General features: G+C 41.8%; 1 protein-coding gene across 1 annotated transcript in view; it reads right to left on the bottom strand.

Moving 5' to 3' along the window:
- Window positions 1-227: 227 nt before the first annotated feature.
- Window positions 228-18,955, bottom strand: part of LOC137916329 (elongator complex protein 4-like) — a gene marked incomplete at its 5' end in the record, with an annotated part of 40,430 nt that continues 21,702 nt past the window's right edge. Inside the window, one exon of the mRNA XM_068759373.1 lies at window positions 228-356. Within this exon, the coding sequence (XP_068615474.1) occupies window positions 228-356 (129 nt within the window). The remainder of the gene's footprint in view (window positions 357-18,955) is intronic.

Genomic DNA, 18,955 nt, shown 5'->3' with positions numbered 1-18,955 from the left:
CCAAAAAAGGAGTGCATATAGAAAAAGAGAAAGGGTCCATTATGTGAGGAGGTACTGTGGATGTTTGGAGCTTCACCCCTGGCTGTGAAAGTTGGCAGGTGGTAATGGCTGGCAGGGTTATCTCGCTCGACGTTATGCGGGTGAGGGAACAACCTAGCCACTGCAGTAAAGAGGGCAACGCTGCACCGGTCCAGGTGTTGGTTGCCCGTGGCGACTGTGTGGTGGCTCTAGAAGTCCAAGTGTTTGTTGCCGGAAGAGCCGGAGCCACAGGCGGAGGCTACGGCGTCTGCTCCTGCAAGCTCTCCCCTGCTCACACGACTCACCGTTTCAGACAAGTCTGGAGGCAAATGCAATCTCTACGGAAACGAGAGAGGGAAAGAGGCAGGGTGGGTGCTAGATCGGAAAAAAGGAAGCACTACAGTGGGTCAACATACAGTAGATTTTACACTTCAGCAAGGTTTATTTAGAGAGTTGTGTTGGGCTGAAATTGCATTAGATGCTTCATCACTCCCCTCAGTGCTGGAGTAATCCTACTAGCACAATGCTAAATGCTTCAGAGAGCTTTAGGTCTGTTACAGCTCACAGGGAATGTCTGTGTGTGTGTGTGTGTGTGTGTGTGTTTGTGAGCATGAGGTAGAGCTGTTTTGAGAAGTCATGTATGAGGCACAGTGGCATCTATTTATGAGTAGAGAGAATGTGTGTCTGAAATGTGCATGTGTGTTGATTTATTTTGTAACACATGATTCAGCGCAACTAAATCCAGAGTATGTATTTAAGCTGTTTCACAGTAAAACTTACCTACGGAGCACAAAGCCCACTCTAGCGCCAAAACTAACTTACTAAAACGGCTATAAAGCCTATGTGCAGCTGCATTGATGTGCTCTCTCAACAACCCACAAGACAGGGGACTAATGGCACTCCATGAACAAAGTCTTAAAGAGGTGCTAAGAGTGTGAGAGGGGGGGTTGAAGTATCTCCAGAGTCAAGTGTGCGTACAACAATAGTGCTGAGTAGCGTGTTGCTCGAGTGTCTATCGAGGAAGTTAAATCAGAATACAGGAATCCTGGGTACAAGAGAAGTTAAACCCTGTAATTTGCCCCTCAAAGAATCTGCCATGACATCTGAAACCCACTGGACAAAAGCATGTGCTCCCACCCCACCCCAGGCATCTAAACCTTCCCTGCTTGCCACATCCTTTTCCCCTCCAGCCATGAAGCTTTAGACGAGCCCATCCACTCCCGTAGATACTTATCTTTATCTTAACGAGTAGGTGTTTGGGTACAGGATTTAATAGCGTCATTACTAAGAGATCATTCAGGACGACGCAACAATCTTTACCCCCCGCCCCCCCAGGGAAGACTGCTTCTTCCCTTTGCTAAATTATTTCAGGAAAAATCAAAACACCTGAATTTGAGTGTCTTTTTTTTTTAAAAACATTGCTGATGGTTGTGTCTTATAAGAAGCCTTCGTGCTTGTGCTTCTCGGGTCGGTCACAGTCACAGTCAAGAGTTTGCCTTTGTTTGCGCTGGAGGACCGTTTGTCAGGCAAGTGGAGGAAACAAGAGGAGAAGTCTTCACGCAGCTGCGGATTATCTGGGGCAGGTGAGCAGTGAGACATTGTGAGGGACCTATAATTTAATGAAAGATGGTAAAGGTAAGGTTACAAAGAGGTATGGATGGAAGATTCCCACCAAGAAAGAAGATTCATGAAATTCACAAGTAAGTTAATGCTAATAAAACAACAAGAAGAACAAAAAAAGCATATAATGAGTTGGATAAACTTGTCTTTGTGTGTAACTCGCTCTCTAACTCTCTCTCTCTCACATACACCCATGCAAACTCATACATTGGCATTGAAGAGGCCTCCGATAGCTCTGCTCCACTTCCACCCGTGCCAAACCTCACCTGCGTAACCTTTCGTGTCTTCAGCTCATTCAAGTGTGATTGAAAAAGAAAAACAATGCATTGATCATGCCTGGACTCAATCCTGCTTAGTGCATTGCAGCAGAAACACAGTAGAGAGAGGGGTAGGAAAAAAATCAATCACATATACATCATCCTGGTAAAAATAAATAAATAAAGACATCATACTGTTGTCTGGCTGTTTCGCACCCACGGGCCTGGCTACGCTTTGTCTCTTTGGCACAGGGCTCGGTGAACCCACTGAGCATGTGCACAACGAAGGTCAAAGCAATCCAGAAAGGCAACTCAGCTCTTCTAACCTTTGAGTTCAGGGGCGGATGAGAACAATCAATGGTGACATCAAAGTTGGAGGGAGGAGCACACAAAACCAATCGATTGATTTGACACACACGCAGTGGGAAAAGAGAGTCCGCCAGCAGTCAACAACCATCCCACATGTAAGCGACAGCCAACAACTTCGTAAAATGTTCTAGCCCAAATATGAGCCCAAGTGCTCTGCGCTTATTTTGGTAATTACGGGCCAACTGCGAGGTTACCATGAACATCTGTATTAACTCCAAAGTAATGGAGGTCAGTTTAGGACTTAGACACATACCGAGGGAGGCTCTGAATCTGCCTCCCTACGACCTGCACACTCCATGATGTAAACAAGGACATCCGGAAAACCCTCAGAGGCATAGTGGGGTGTATGTGTGTGAAGTCTTTCTCTGCTGCCTGGCAACCTTCACGAGGGTGGAGAAAGAAGATAAACCATGAGAGAGCGAGAGAGAGAGAGAGGGGTGGGGTGGTTGGATGGGAGTGGACGGCGGGAAAATAAACCATTGGTTGTGGTTCATTGGGTGGGTGGTACAATTGAATGAGTGCACAATGTTTGAGCGAGTGTGTTTGTGTGTGTGAGTGTGTTAGACTTGTGATGTCAGTGTTGCCTCCCTTGTGGCGGGCAAGGGTAGAGGTCTACGGTTCAGCTCTGTTCTACCGCCAGAGGGGCTGGGGCCATGCTGGCAACAGGGTGAGGGGTGACAAAGCTCCAAACGAGCGCTAAGCACTTGAAATGAGCCCTCAGGGCCAGCCCACAGAGTAGCTTTGCCTAAGAGGGTTACTAATATCACTCCACAATGGACAATTCCATCGGCTTACGGAACACCCCCAACAACTTGTTTCTTAAGGAATATTGCATTTTGTGATGTTTGTAACTTGTCATTCACCATCTTGGCACACAGCAGTGGTTTATAGCACAGAAACAGCAGCAAAGTACAATTTAAAAGGTTTTAGACACAATCTGTTTTTAGCATTACAATATTTATGTGCGTGAACCCAGTACTTTATTCAAAAACATGCAGCTTAGGTAAATTGGTTGTTCCAAATTGTCTGTGGTGTATGAGTGTGTGCGTGAGTGGTTGTCTGTCTCCATGTGGACTCGCGATGCGCTGGCGATGCATTCGGGGTGTACCCCGCCTCTCGCCCATAGCAAGTCATAGGCTCCAGCAACACCCGTGACCCACAAAAGCAGAAAAAGGCGGAAGAAAATGAATGAATGAATGTTATGTGTGTGCATAATATTCCAAGATCCATATGGACAAGTTTCTTCAACTGAATTAGGACCTACTCAAAAGCAACACCATCAAAGGCATTCCACCGGTGGCAACGTCCTGCTAATGCCTGCATTAGGTGCTAATTTAACGAGTCATTTCTCCCATAGGGTATTAACCACACTTTCAAATGGCCCGTGTCGCTGTACAGCTTAGAACTATGGGAAACCCTACACCTTGTTAAAACACATGACGAATGGTCTGGCTGTTCCAATCAGATTAGCTGGAGCTAGAACAAGCTTGTGGAAGTGACACAATATTTGCCATAAACTCCTACTTAAGGCAATCATTTTTGCAATTTGGCCAGTATATGACAAGCTGTAGTCAGTGAATTGAGAGAAACCAAATATCGTATCACTAAGTGGAAGCCAGTCACAAAATGTCAGGTCAGCAATATGGCAATATATTGCTGTGCATGAACATGAAATTCCAACACAACACACCAGGTATGTTTTAACGTTTTAAAAATGCATTTTGAATGGATTTACAATCCAAGTGTCCAGTGTTCATGGACAGTGAACACATTAGAGGTGCTTCCTTTTGCCAATTCCATTTCCCCGAGGAGGGCAGCTGCAGTGGATGTCGCTCCATGACAGCAGGTCAAAATCCTCCATTTGCAGTCCCATTTCTACAACCAGCCAAGGGTCAAAATGAATGTAGAGTGAAATTGGGAGAAATCTCCCAGACTTGCAGGTCTGTCCAGTTACTAAAACAAGCTAAATCACTCCCCCAATGCCGTAATCCCTTGTACTTCTTAAATTACACCGCACTGTGTGGGAAATAATTCGCTGTACCTATAGGAACTAGTATTAACTTCAGCACACCAAAGGACAAATAATGAGGTCATGTGCTTTTGCTTTATTGGAAAACCCAACTATGATCACATTTATGCAGTACTTTCAAAGAATACTTCCGCTGCCCTGCCAGAAAGAACTCAGCATAAATCCCATCACTTTGGTAATTCTAAACCACCTGCACATGACAAAGCAAAAAAGAAGCGCTTCCTTCTTCCTTTTTTTGCGCTAACAAAGAGTGCAATACGATCCCTCACCTTGCCCGAAGAACAGGATAAGGTTTTATCCCTTAGACTTTGTCATTTACCGCCCCCCGCAAAAAATAAATATATATATATCTATAACAAAATTCAACCTTAATCATTACTTTTGTCAAATAAATGCCAATATATTTGTCAGGGTATCTTGGACCTCCTACTTGCAGAAAAAACTATTAGCTACTGATAATGTTAATATATTTCTCGAAAAATCTACAATTTTTAAAAAACATTCCACCGCCGACATGCAGGCTCTATAAAAGCAACTATTTTATAACTACAAGAGCAGCACGAAGATGTAAGATAAACAACACTCTAGGTCATCTCAAATTTCTTTTTGGTAATAGGGAGGGTGGTCACCTGTTCGTAAATGTCACCTGCTGCTTGATCCAGGATAATCTGAGAGGCAGGCGTACAGATATTCAGGCAGACAGATACAGACACAGGCTCCTCATCTCTTCTGCTTCATGGCTAATGCATCTGACAGAGCAGGCAGCAGGCAGGCAAAGAGATGAGTAAGCATTCTGAGTTTAATTATATTCCTGAACAAGGGAAGAATGGGAAGAGACTAACAACTGACTGATTTTCATTAGCAGCATGCCCAAACAGGAAATTGATTAGCTGACAAATTTTCACGTTTTGATTTTTTTTAACACCTAATGGAATGTTTAATCGCATTCTATAAACTCTATAGACTGATGGAAAACAATATCTGTCACATTACGAAACATAACCTGGATGGGAATCAGTTCTCTCTGCGATGCTTCTGAACAACCCCATGGACAAACAAGGGCCAAAGTGTAACTGTGCTGTAAATACAACAACTTGACTTGTTATCTCTGTCGTCATCATCTTCAACTGAACCCTCCTCTGGGGGGCCCCTTCACGGGCCTGTCAAGGGAAGGGCTTTGACAAGGGAAGTGGCGTAGGGCCGTTTTGTCTCTTTTCAGTTTGGCTTTGTTTCTCTTTGGAGGGCAGTTCTGGTATGGGCCGTGGGCAGTGTAGGGTGAGGGGGCAAGGGCGCATTGACCCTCGTGGTGGCGGGTAGTAAGGGAGCGTTGGTTGGTGTTATGGACTTGGGCACTTCCAGAGAGAGAGAGCGCTACTCCACCCCTGGAGAGACATGTTGCCCAGGCAGAAAGGAAGAGGAGTATAGGGCGTAGAGTACAAACATATCTAAGTGTTGCCTTCACTACCAATAGGCCCATAGCAAAGAGCGCTGCTGCATGGGTTATGACAGCATATCTGGGGGGACCTTTTGTACCCTCCACCCCTCAAACACATTTTAGCCCTCAAAGCATGACTTTGATACAAACGTCCTCAGGTTGAAACACCACTGACACTTTTGGTCAAAGCAGGTTCCTAACGCTGCATATATATAGTCTGCACTTGGGAGAAACATTTGGAACATATATTTGTGTTTGTATTGAAACTGGACCTTAACCCACTCTGAAATTGCATATAGGTTATGTAGTCATGTCATGTAAGCTAAAAGTAGCCTGTTAATACCACTAATTATTTAAATATGTTTTCAGAAATACACGGTTTTTAAAGAGAGATTTGGTTGAGAATTTTAAACCACTCATATTTATGTATAGAGCTGTAATCAAGCAGATGGTTGACTTTGGTCACAAATAGAAAGCAGGCATACTGGCTCTGTTTGAACAAAACGACACCTGCCAACTAAAAATCAGAGCTCACTAATGAAAATGTGACATTATTGTTTGCTTAATCCACGTAAAAAAGTGTGGTCCTTCAAGGGCTGCTTTGTGCAACTGTCTCGACAGAGAAGTTACTTCTGACTCTGGCACAGAAATAGAAATTAAATGGTCGTATTTCTAGAAACGTAGAAATAATTCTTTAAGATTACCGGCCAGTTGTGACAGTGGCTCTGTGTTTCTGCTTTTTTCCACCAAAAAATAGAAAACAGAGGATTAAGTAAGGACATTGTCATGTATTATTCATTCTTTCTTCTATGTTGCGCTCAATCTACAAGTGCAAACACCCGTGCACAAAAGCAGACAGACAGATACCCACTGCCACTTACCTTTGTGTGTGTCACACAGAGGTATATACAATAAGAGCACATAAAGCCGACTAGAAGCCTGCAACTAGGGTTCCCTGAATTCAACTTTCCCTCCAACAGAAAAGTGCATTTCTCCCTCATTTGTGATGGACTTCAAGCGGTTTACAGGCATAACAGTTGGCAAAGGAAAAAGGTCGCGTGGAGGTTACTGTGTCAGACTGGGTAAGTAGCCAACCCCTTGAGAGGGTTGGGGGTGACCACACTCACTGATGAAAACATGCAGCCTATTATTGTGCTAACATAAGACATCATCAGGACAGAAAGAGCACTTTAGAAAAGGACATGAAATACGAGGACAGTTGGCAGGAGACGATAACATACTGTATTTCATTTCATTACCAGTGTTAAAATGATCATCTTTATTATTCTGACTGATGCCAACAACATTTGTCAAACAAGTTGGGACATGAGCGACAAAACTTTGGGAAAGTGTGGCACATACTAAATTTTGGAAACTTCCACATCTAAATACTAATCAGTAACAGACTATAATATCATGACTGAAAAACCCTCAGTTCATTTGAATGTTAAAAGTAGATGAAAGGAGAATTATAAAATGTTCAGTGATTCACCAGCAAGGACGGCCAAAAGTTGATGGTATTTAGAAAAAAATGAATGGAAAAATAGTCAAGAGTTAAAACACAAGATTATGTTTTTACAGAACAGTAAAGATGACTGATAAATAACTTTGTCACTACATATATAGATGCCGCTGCAAAAATCTACAAATTCCAAAACATCTTTTACCTGGCAGCACGTAAGATTTACACTGTTTCAAGGTGGGTACCCAGATGAGCGCCATCAATTCAGTATCCAACCAAGTGTGAAATATGTTGACAATCTCCCCTTCTGTTCCTGAGTTATGGCGTTGCGTAATGGCCAAAAAAAGTCTGTAGTTCTGCATAGCACCACAATGTCACACTGAAGTTGACCCTTGACCTTTTGGATGTAAATTGTGATCACTTCTTTCTAACCTATACGTTAGTGTGTGGAGATTTACCACAAATAGCTTATAACATCTTTGTTTTTGTTTTTTTTATGTCAAAATGACTGATATTTAATCTTTGACTGTTAGAATGTAATCAGATTATCATTGAGTCCAAGGGGTTGTTTGTGTGCCAATCTTAAACTCTGCAAAAGAACATCCTTGAGTTCAGGTGGATATTTTAAGACAGATTTGAAGACATTTCCTCCAGTGTTGTTTGAACATAAATCAAGACTGCAAAGTAAGTTTTCTTTCAAATTTTGCATGCAGTTGCAAAACTCCTACCGGTGATAACAGAAGACAGCTTTATGTAAAACATTTTTTTGTTTTTTAGAAACGATTGCAGACAGAATCCAGAATTAGTGCATATTTTTAAAAATATTGAAGTTTCTAAGTTTATGAAATTAAATATTTGTCTTTGTTTTGTGATACAGTAAATGTAGGTAAAAATGGACAATGGACAAATCATTGTATTGTTTATTAATTTTTAGGATTGATCAGTAAGAAACCTGTTTCAAATTTCAAGTGAATTTCAAGGATGGTAACTGCAGTGTTAAAAGGTGTGTGCATCTGTATGAATGCATTTTAGCCCTATTAACAACTGTGCAACATTTGATGTGTTTGTGGTTGTATGTATATGTGTGTCTGTATGTTTGCATGCATCCGTTTCTATTAGTGTGCTTGGATGAATAAAGGGGGGTGGGTATAATCCATCACCAGTTGATAGTCCTCACAAAAAGGGAGCCCTTTTTCCTGAGAGGACAGCCCTTGTGTGGACAAAGACCACCATACTGGGGACTTCATAGGACCCAGCTGAAAAGGTGTTGCCCAGAGTAACCCCATTCACATTAACAGGCATGCTGTCCAAAGCCAGTCATTACTGCTGACTTGGACCAGCCAGGCCACACATAGACCAGCCTAGAGCCTCTCAGGCCATTCACTTAACATCAGCCCTCAGGGAATCCACAGTAGCTCTGCCACTGGGGAGCATCTAGAATTGTTACCGTTCTATTTGACGCTCTGTTTTGAGACATTAGTCATTAAATTTGTGACAGTTTTTATGAAATTCAAAAAGTAATGTTGATATCACAAACATGTGCAGGCATAGTGGAAAATAAAACAACTGTCCTCACGGAAATTAGATCAGCCTGTGATTTTAATTTTACACTTTGATTTTTCAATGTGATTTAGAATCAAGCCTTCAATTAATTGATGATTTCAGTCCCCGCTGACTGTTGTTAATTTTTTTTATCAAGAAAATTATATTATATAATATAATATATTAAATTATAATTATATAATTATAATATAATATATTAAATTATATAATATACATAAGTAATGATTGTCATCAAGATTCAATGAGTGATTTAAGTGTTAGGGTTAATTGTTCGAGCATCATATATGCACAAATACACTGCTGTTGTTAGAATAATTTATATCTTTTACCCCCCAAACGTCTCTCCTCACCTTTTTGACCTGACTTCCACCTCTGCTCTTCTGTCTGATCTGCCCCCTGCAGGCAGGTGGTTGTATAAATTTAGCCAGAGCTAGGTGAGTTGTGTCCTGGGCAGATTGTTGGGAAAAGCCACCTTCAGGGCGTTCAAGACGTCAGAGGGAATGAGACATCACCTCTGTTGATCTGCCAAAACATTCACCACTGTCCATTTTCCCCATAACATCTAGGACCTAGAAGCACTGTGAGCGACACAGAATGCTTGTTTTGTGTTTTCTAAATTTGCCTGAAACACAACAGCCCTTACCTAACCTGGAGCACTGGCTAAGTGTAAATTGCAAAGCATTAATAAAGCCATTAAAAGAGTGAACTGGAGCCTGGGGAGAATACATGCTAAAGTAAAAAATCAGAGAGACAGTGCTAAATGCTATGTGACAGACTTTGCAAATGACCCCTATAAGAGGTGCCCCAGCAGGTGAATTGATTTTGGCCTCTATTTGAAAAGGATGACAACATTTACATGTTAAAAGTGTAAAAACTGTTCAGGACTTCAGGGTGTAGAAAAGTCAAACACGTTTTGCCCGATCAGTGTGGATTGCACATAGATAAAACATCACAAATTAATCTTGTTGGGTGCCTTCGGGGTCTTGCTATGCTTATACAGATGATTTGGAATTGTTACCTCCTCATTTGAATAAGAACAACTCTACTTGGAAATAAAACTGTAGAAAATAATCAAAATATTAAAATAAGCAACCGTTTAACGTGTATCATCTAAGTGTGGCGAGGCTACAATGCAGTTAGTTTGCAAAATACGGCGGCCCCTCAATCACCTACAATAATATGTTTCCATGGAAACCCCATAAAATATAATTATTATAAAAGCATAAAAAGCCTCAACTATTATGTAGTTGTGGATTTTTGTTTCTATATGTGTAACTTTTCTGAAACAAGAGGATTTATTTTGCCAGTCTCTAGACTACTTGATGACCTTCAGTTATTTCAAACTATTTAATTTTACATGGACACAACAACAACAACAACAAAAATGAGTGATAATGGTCACTGTTTATAACTGAACTACACAACTGCTCACATGGTTATCTGCAGTGATCGGTAACGTGATCTCAAGCCATGTAGGATTCAGACTCTTTGGTCGTATAGGTGTTTAATAGGGAAAATGAAAGCTTAAGTTAATAGGAAATAAAAGGAGACTAAATAATTAGAATACTAGACAAAGATTTAGTCATTAGTGTGCAACACTATCACATGAAATATAGCTCAAAGTCAAAAGTAAGGGTAGGAACAGTGATGGCTACAGAGAGCAGCTGAGTCGAAAAGAATAATGAAATTGGAAAGTGTTCCAAATGTGGCCATGAGCTTCTTCATTTTCACTGATGTCAAGTTAGACATTTTCCTGGGAAATGGGCGACTTGCCAGATTGGGGCCAAGTCAGAGTTGTCAGGGGATTATAGTTCTGCCTTGCTCACTGCAGGGGGTGAAGAGTGGGCCTCAATTACCCTGGAGCGGCGTGTTTGATTTGGCTCCGCACATTTGGGGACCGACCAAAAGCTGAATAATGCACCATTAGCAACTCAAAATCCTGCCCTAAAATGAGTCCACTTATGCATCACATACCGTAATTGTGTGTCTTTCAAAGGCTGGCAGGTCTACGCCAATTATCCTGATAACAACAAAACAATCTATGCATAATATTATCTGCCGAACACCTGTGGGTAGCCACAAATATCCAAGATGATCGGTTTGAAGTGCTGCATTTCATTTAAAGTCAGACACCAAAGCAAAGTTTCACGTATTAAAGAGTATGGGAGATGGGAGAGAGACAATGCGAGAGGAGGGAGAGCGAAAGGAAAGAGAGAGGGGGATACTCAACACTGGCAACAGTTGGGGCTGTGCAATTGAATTTCACAGGATATGAGGCAGCAAATTGCATGTAAAGGCTGAAGCGTCAGACCGTTGCTGCCACATGGGCCAGACCAGATAAGGGAGGTGTAAGTGAAATCATTAGGTAACTCTGCAGGACATCGGGGACAGTTTGAGGTTGACAGGGGGCAATGAGAGCCAGAGGTCTTCCTTTAACTCTAATGAACACCCCACTCAGGAGGTTCCACACTCATAAACATAGAGAAATGCACTTGTACAAATGAAAGCCACCGGACAAACAAGACCTCAATACGGGACACGTCAGCAACCGAGTGCGGGTTTTCCCTGTCTACACAAAAAATACGCTCGCATGAAGACACCCAGGGGGATATACTCACGGCCGCACACACTCACTCACACACTCACTCACCACTTGAAACCACAGACCCTTCTTGAGGTATCAGCACCACTGATTGTATTTGACCACCTGGGTATGAAAGAGGAATTCTGGCCTATGTAGCAGAGACAGCAGAGAGGTACGGCTCTAGCCCGAGCTTCTATGCTACGTCTGTCTCTGGCTCTCAGGGAGGGGAGCAGCCAAGTGTGGATGCACCTCATTACCTCACTCATCCACACACCAATTACCCCTAAATAAATACACCCAGCCCACAGGCACCAACAATGACATCCAGCCTGAAAGGGAAGAAAGAGAGCCGTTCAGAAAGCATTTGAACGCACAGAAAAGTGCTGTTGGATAATGATGAAAAAAAGTACAGAGAAAAGAAGCAAAAAGAGGAACATGCAGGGGGCTCCAAGTCTTTCAAAAGCTCAAAGACGAAACGGAGAAAGAGAAAGAATGAAACAAACACAGAACAAGCGGAGTGAAGTGATTCACAAAATGATAATTTCTTGCTAAATTTCACCCAACACATTCGCAAATGATTGTTGTGGCGGGGGAGGGGCAAAGTTTAATTGTTTTAATGCATGCAGCCATGAGATAGCTGCATGTGCTGCGGACAAAAATGGGGATCACTGTAGTTACGACACAGATTTGCATGTAAGATAGACCGCTTGGGTTAATGGTAAAGGCACCGCCTCCAAAGGGCAAAGGGCACCAGCAGCCAAAAAGCGCTCAATCCCTAGAAAGTTGGATAAAATATGGCAGGTGGCATGAAACGTGACAAGAAAGGCTCTGAAGAAATGTGTTGCCTGGCTGGCCGACAACATGAAAAAATAAAAATAAAGGCAGAGAAAGGACTGCTACTGGAGAAGCGTGCACAAGAAAAGGATGCAAAAAAGGAGTGTGGCAGAGAAATGAAGACAGATGCGTTTTCAGGGAAGGGAGGAACAAATGAGGAGAAGAAGCCAAGAGTTCCTCCATGCCTCCCGCCCACACTCTCTCCCACCTCCCTCCATGTGGTATCTTTCTGCATGAGTGACTCTGTCATACCTGGGGGACAAAATGGTCTCTCTCTTCTGTTTATCAGTCACCCAGTTTCTTCCCATCTCTATGCTCTGTTATCCCTGCAGTACTGTCATGCAAAGTAGGACTGAGGGAGTCGCTAACAGTCTGAATAAAGCAATAATATTATTAATAATATGTGAAAAGACCCAAAGTCCTCAATACAATCGAGTCTCGCCAGAGCAATGCGCTGGGGAATGTCCTTTCTCTCTTGAGCGTAGAATGCAATAAACATGATAAACAAGATCAATGGGATAATGTAAAAAAATGAATCGTAAAGATTCTTCTGTGAATGCAAATCATTCCGGGTTTAGGGATGTCAGGAAAAAAATATCCTGTGAACTTTTGAAAGGCTACTCTTTGGATTTGCAGCTCTCTGCACCCGGATCATCACTACACACATTTACAGGCAGCAAACTTGAAATTTTATATTTTAAATGTGATTGAGCAATTCTTGACCCCGTCTTTCAAATTCACACTGAATATTAATTAAATTACTGAAAGACAAAACAGTCATCAGAATAACATGAGGTTCAAGCGGCATGGAATACACTTACCAGCCTCATAGCTGATAATGTGTTTGATACGAGAAGAACCAAGAAGATGGGAGGAAAAGTTAAGCAGACTCACTTCTTCATATGTGCAGTTTCTCATAGCAGTTACAAATGACATGGTTGCTTGTTTCTCTGAGCAGAAGTGACAACATGGATTAATTCTTCACAGTTAAGATGACAACTGTAAATTTACCAACATAAAAAAAAAAGATTCCTTTGTGCATGTCATAATTAAAGGGTTGGGACTAATGATTGACACCTCTGCTAGTCCGGTAGGGCACTCGAGCTTATATCACTGTGGACATAGTGACTCTTCATTGAAAAAAAAACTCCTTACGGCTTGAACACAGACACACACAGTTCTCTGGCTGAATCTTTTATCTGGATTACTAGAAATTAATATCGGGATTTAGACAACATTGTAATGTGTTGTTCCGAGTTTGGATTAAAAAGAAAAATACTAAAGTTCTTGGCACCAACATTCAAAAGAGATGATTCATTTCCTCTTCACACACCAGAACAGGCAGGCGATTGATGAAATCACGAGTCGCTGCGGGTGGCGAATAAAGGGAGTACTGGCGTCAATGAGTGCGCAATTATGCAATTCTTTCTAGGCTGTTCTAAAGTCACCTGCAGTAGAAGCATGTTCCAAACATGAAAAAAACGTTAAGTGACCTGAGTTGACTGGTTCACATGACCAGAGGCAGATTCCTGGTTAACAGAAACGTCTGGGAACTCGTCACCTTTCCACCCTGTTAATTCCATGTAATAAACAAAAGGTGATCGATGGAATGGAAGTGAAAAGAGGAGGTTGATAAAGATTCCTTCCTGATGGAGGGCTGATTGAGGTTGGGCACAGTGCCCAGGTCCGGTGCCACATTGGGGTGGGGTAGCATCAACACGCTATTACAGCATTGTCAAAATTCCTGGTGTACTGCTCAACGCTCAACACGCAACCTGCATAGGAATCTGGAGCTCTGTCACACGCACACACACACACACACACACCACAACAAGCAAGGCCTGTGGATACCTACTGGCTTTTTTGTCTGACTGGTGGCTGTACTGAAAAACAGAAGGGTTCCTGTGTTCGATGAAGACAGTAGGGTGCAGGAGAACACATGATGTATAATATAATATACACAACATATCAGCACTGACACATTCTCAGAACGCAATATGAACAACCGAAGACATGCTAAAGAAACTCAAGCATTTTAAACTCCTTCGTAGACTTGCGTGACCCGTGTGAGAATTCACACCCTACTTATGCCTGAGAAAGAATGTACAGGAGAAAGGCTGGATCTGTGAGTACAGTACACACCCAGAAAAACCTGACAGCTTGCAACCTGTAAACAAAGAAAGCAGACATCATTCTGTGCGGTTCTTTTAATCTGTCAAAAGTTGTCAAGAAAACTGCGTCTGACAAGGCAGTCAGTCGTCATTGCCACAACTGAAAATGCATATAATATAATAACTAATATAATAACAGAATGACAATATAAAGGACGTTATATTTCACCTACTTACTACCCCTGCAGCTGTCACAGAGGTGGAACAGACAGACACTCATTTTTCTTTTACCCCTTCATTATGTTCACACAGAACCTCAGGGTGGAGTGATGGTGCACCAGGCCTGTATTGAAGATGTAGTGAAGCTAGGTTCTACAAATGTGGCAGAAAACAAAGTATTTTCTACTCCTTTTCCAAAAAAAAATATGTATGTATGTCCACCCAAACAGGCATATGAAAACTACATCACATGAAAGAGTACAAAGGCAGCTATAATGCTGTGAGGATGCCACACCAGTAAAGGATCATTTAAATTGAACTTGTACAGCCATGGGAGCCAATCAGAAGCCTGGGTATGATTTTAATACTGCTCTGTACTTTGTTGACTAACTTATTTGTCACACTAGGATCATAGTAGAACTGCAAGGTTTCAATGTGCGATATGAAATATAATCTCACAATCCAACATGATGCTTCAAAACTAGCTGGACTACAACAACACATCCCATTGATTTGGGCCATATATTGTTCACTGGCGGACTCACTTACTTCATCTGCCAAATCCCTAAATTAACACCTTTTTGGTGAGAAAGCTCAATTTGGAACACATCACACCAACACCACAGCTGGCATTCAAGGGTAAAATTAATTACTTCAGATACATGTGCTTCCTCTCAAAGTGGCAGACTTATTTGCATTGAGGAACATTCAGCAGAAGTAATCGATGCACACACAAAATACGGCCACCCAATGACCCCAGCCCCGTCTCAAAGTCCCTTCGCGTCCCCAAAGCCCTAATGGCTCAGCCATGCATGGAGGAACAAACACAGGTAGCACGAGCAAATCAGACTGCAACAAAACACAGAAACATGAATGGGAAGCATTACAATGATGGGCTGGATGCAAGACAATGGGCCCCGACATTAAACAAACGGCAAATCCCAGAATGGGCTGCAGGAGTATGATACAGATTACAGGCACCTACTCCCTGCCTGGGGAACAGGGGAGAGGGAGGGGAAAAAGGACACAATATTCCAATCTGACAGCTGACGTCTTCATATAAATGTATGAATTTACATTCCAATTACAGGAAATTTACATCTTAATCACAGAGAGCAGTGTGTCGGTCCCTCGGTTAGTGTGTAGCTGCGGTAATGAGGTGGGATGCTGCTGTGCTCTCTCATCCAGACAGTGATCTGTCAGCAGACGACACCTCCCTGGTATGAGGGAGCCGTACACCCTTAAAAGCAACTGCTGTCACAATCCAGTAATATCTGTTGAAATCTGTCTTAAATACCAACAAGGTGTGAGCTGCCACCCAAGGATAATATGCCAAATATGGAGTTTGAAAAACATCAAACAAATCATAAATACTGTGCACTGAACCAGGAGTGTCTTTAACTGTCACTCAAGTGACAAGCTTTCAGTACTTTATGGCATTCCATTTCTAATTTCCATACTAATAATGGGTATATTATCCTTAATGGTTTGACTTTGTTTTATGGCATTTGAAATGGATGGTGCAGCCGTCTGTGGAATTACTCAAACATATAATGTCATCAGATCACATGCTGCTCTAGTGCTGACAACAGCAAAGTGAATGGGTGAGATGAGCACATTTTGAATGTATTATCCATATTAGGGCTGGGCAATTAACCAAAAAAGTATTGAAACTGACTTTAGGAGCCTCTTACCAACTTAACTTTGATTATGTCAGTTAATTCAATTAATAATGTCTCTGAGGAGTGCACTGTGAACTGTCCTTTAAAAAAAATAATTCCTCTGTGGCCTCCATGCTGTCTGACTGTGTCTGTGATGGCGACTCAATGACATCACCAACAACAAGACAACAAATAGTTCTCAACCCGAGCAGCTGATACCTAAAAGAATATTTCACGCATCACAGTTTTAATAGTTCAGTATCTTTACAGTACAAATTTTATCTGAAAAATTTGCTGATTTTCTGAACAAAAAAGAACAGGAAATATATTTGTATTCATAAATCCTATTCTTCGTAAAAGTTAAAAATAATCAAAGTCATATTGCTGAGTCTTAGTTAATAATCTTCTGGTCATCATTTACTTTGGAGTTGACACACTTTCAAAAGTCTATTTGAGGATTCTTGTTGTGATTCAATCCATTAAGGTTTTGAAGGTGAAATCAGACACAAAAAATAAATCTGGATAAAGGTTATTTATAAAACTCAGAACATGGAATGAATATAATTAATAATGTCACGCTAATATACATTTTTACGAGTAGAGGAAAGGAAGCATTTCACAAAAACTTTGCTGAAATAACTTCCATCCACCAAATTCATTTACTTGTAGAGCAGAACCGATTGCTGACGATGCAATCAGGAGGAGTAGATTACATAGCAGCGCACATAAATCCGTTTAACACGGTCCTCCGCCATCTTCACGCTTGAATTTAATACAGGGTTGTGGGAACAAAAACATTGGAGGTAAATGAGGCATGATTCTTTATCACCTACCTCATAGCCAATCAGACCACTTCTGTCAAACGCACTGCTCTAATGGCCGATATCTATGGAAGCAGCCTATTACTGGATACTGCCAGCAATTAAGAGAAGTCAGATTACACCCAGCCAGTGTCTCTTTGCTGATATGTAGTGTGCCATCAAGGCCAGAAGTGATGAGACACTTGTATTGAGAAAGGAAAGAAGAGCCATGTGCTAATAAAAAAAAACAAATAAATAAATAAATAAATAAATAGTTGTGTGTCAAGGGAAGGTGCCGAATGTGTCCCCAAACATCCCATGTGGTGATGTGTGGGGCCTGGTTGGGATTCCACTTAAGGCTGCTTGGAGAAGGTGCCAGAGAGGTGAACACACCCCCTTTAGCACTTATCTCACATTTCCTATTCAGGGTAGCGGTGGTGAGGGGTGAGGCTCAGCAATTGAGGAAAGGTTGAATTCCACAGTGATTACATTATAAAAAAAATAAAAATAAGATGCCATGCTGACTTTGTGTCTGGTAGCAAATGAGGAGAAAAAGGTGAACATGAAGGCTACTAAGCTGGGATGAGGCCTATGAATGCAGAGACTCCTTAAAAGCTCACTTTAATTTTTAGAACGAGTGCAGAGGAAGACTTTGACAAAAGAAACGGTGAGTGCGAGTGAGCTTGAGCTGCAAAAGCACTTCTTTCTGTACACAGTGACCTTGCTAACGCTCTCCCTACTCTAATATTTACTATTACACATCCTTTTGTCAAAGCCAGTCTCTCAATACATACACTACTCATTATATAATATCATTAGTTGGTCTTCTCAGGCTTAGACGAGCGCAAACACTCTTGCAAAGATTCAAAGGCACTCCAATTACAAGATGTGTAATCTACTGAGGGGGTGCAAGGACTTCACTGCACTGATTTAATCATAATGCAGCGCATTACATCTCTCATCTCCTTTGCAAGACTTCTGCCATTGCAAAAAGCTCAAATAGTGACTGCTGAATGTCAGTGTTTTTTTTTTGGATGTGCATGAAAGGAGGCTGTTAACTTTAATCAGATTTGTGGAGAGGGATGTTCAGAGGGATTTTTCCTCTCTGTAATGAGTAAATGAAATCTCTCAATATGGAAGAAAAAAAAAACTTGACATAAAATACCCTCATTACAGCTTTGAGAGAAAAATCCATATGGAATTTCTACCAACATGATGTTCTACACAGATTCACCTCTGAATTTGGTGCGAGTGGTCTGATCACAAATAGGTGGACAATGTGGTTTACATTCACTGTGTGTCTGAACAGGGCTAACAAATGAGGCACAGGATGAGAGAGCAATGGGAATAAATCAATACAAATAACAGAGCAACTGCAAATGTATTTCTGACGTATCAAGCTGAACTATACCTGATTTGACATGATTCTTACAAATATGTCTAGAAATATTTGTCTGATGAAAATACAAAATCGTCAGAATCCTCAGACTAACATATGGAGTAACCTTTGTGGCCTTCTGGGACTTGGGGGAGTGTTGGTGGGGTTACGCAGGGGGGTCTAAGGCTCCTAGGACCGTAGGCACGCTAGGGAGAGGTGAGCTGTCAACCCTCATTACGATCACTGCCCGAGCTCAGAAATGGGGGAGGGTTATAAGGAAAGCAGGGAATAATAACAACAACAATAATATAATAATAATACTGGTTTCTTGCTAACTGCCATCTACAGCCATCCTCAGGCCAAAGAACCCTCAGCCTACAACTGCCTCTTGGGAAACACTTGCACGCTCATCCTCCTCATCCTCAGCTAGCACAGGGGCATAATGTGTCTGCATGGGTGAAGGGAGGGGTTTCTGAGTTTGTAGCTGGGCTGTGCAAGCAGAATATTTGAACAATGTTTTCTTACATTCTTTACAGGGGATATTCTGGTATACCCTTTTTCTTCTGCAAGGAATCAATGCCAGCATAATGCTGAACATGGCATGCAGACGATCAG

This window comes from Brachionichthys hirsutus, unplaced genomic scaffold (genome assembly GCF_040956055.1).
Source record: "Brachionichthys hirsutus isolate HB-005 unplaced genomic scaffold, CSIRO-AGI_Bhir_v1 contig_1197, whole genome shotgun sequence".
Lineage (NCBI taxonomy): Eukaryota > Metazoa > Chordata > Actinopteri > Lophiiformes > Brachionichthyidae > Brachionichthys > Brachionichthys hirsutus.
The sequence above is the reverse complement of the archived record's forward strand: the minus strand, read 5'-3'. Positions and strand labels throughout refer to the sequence as shown.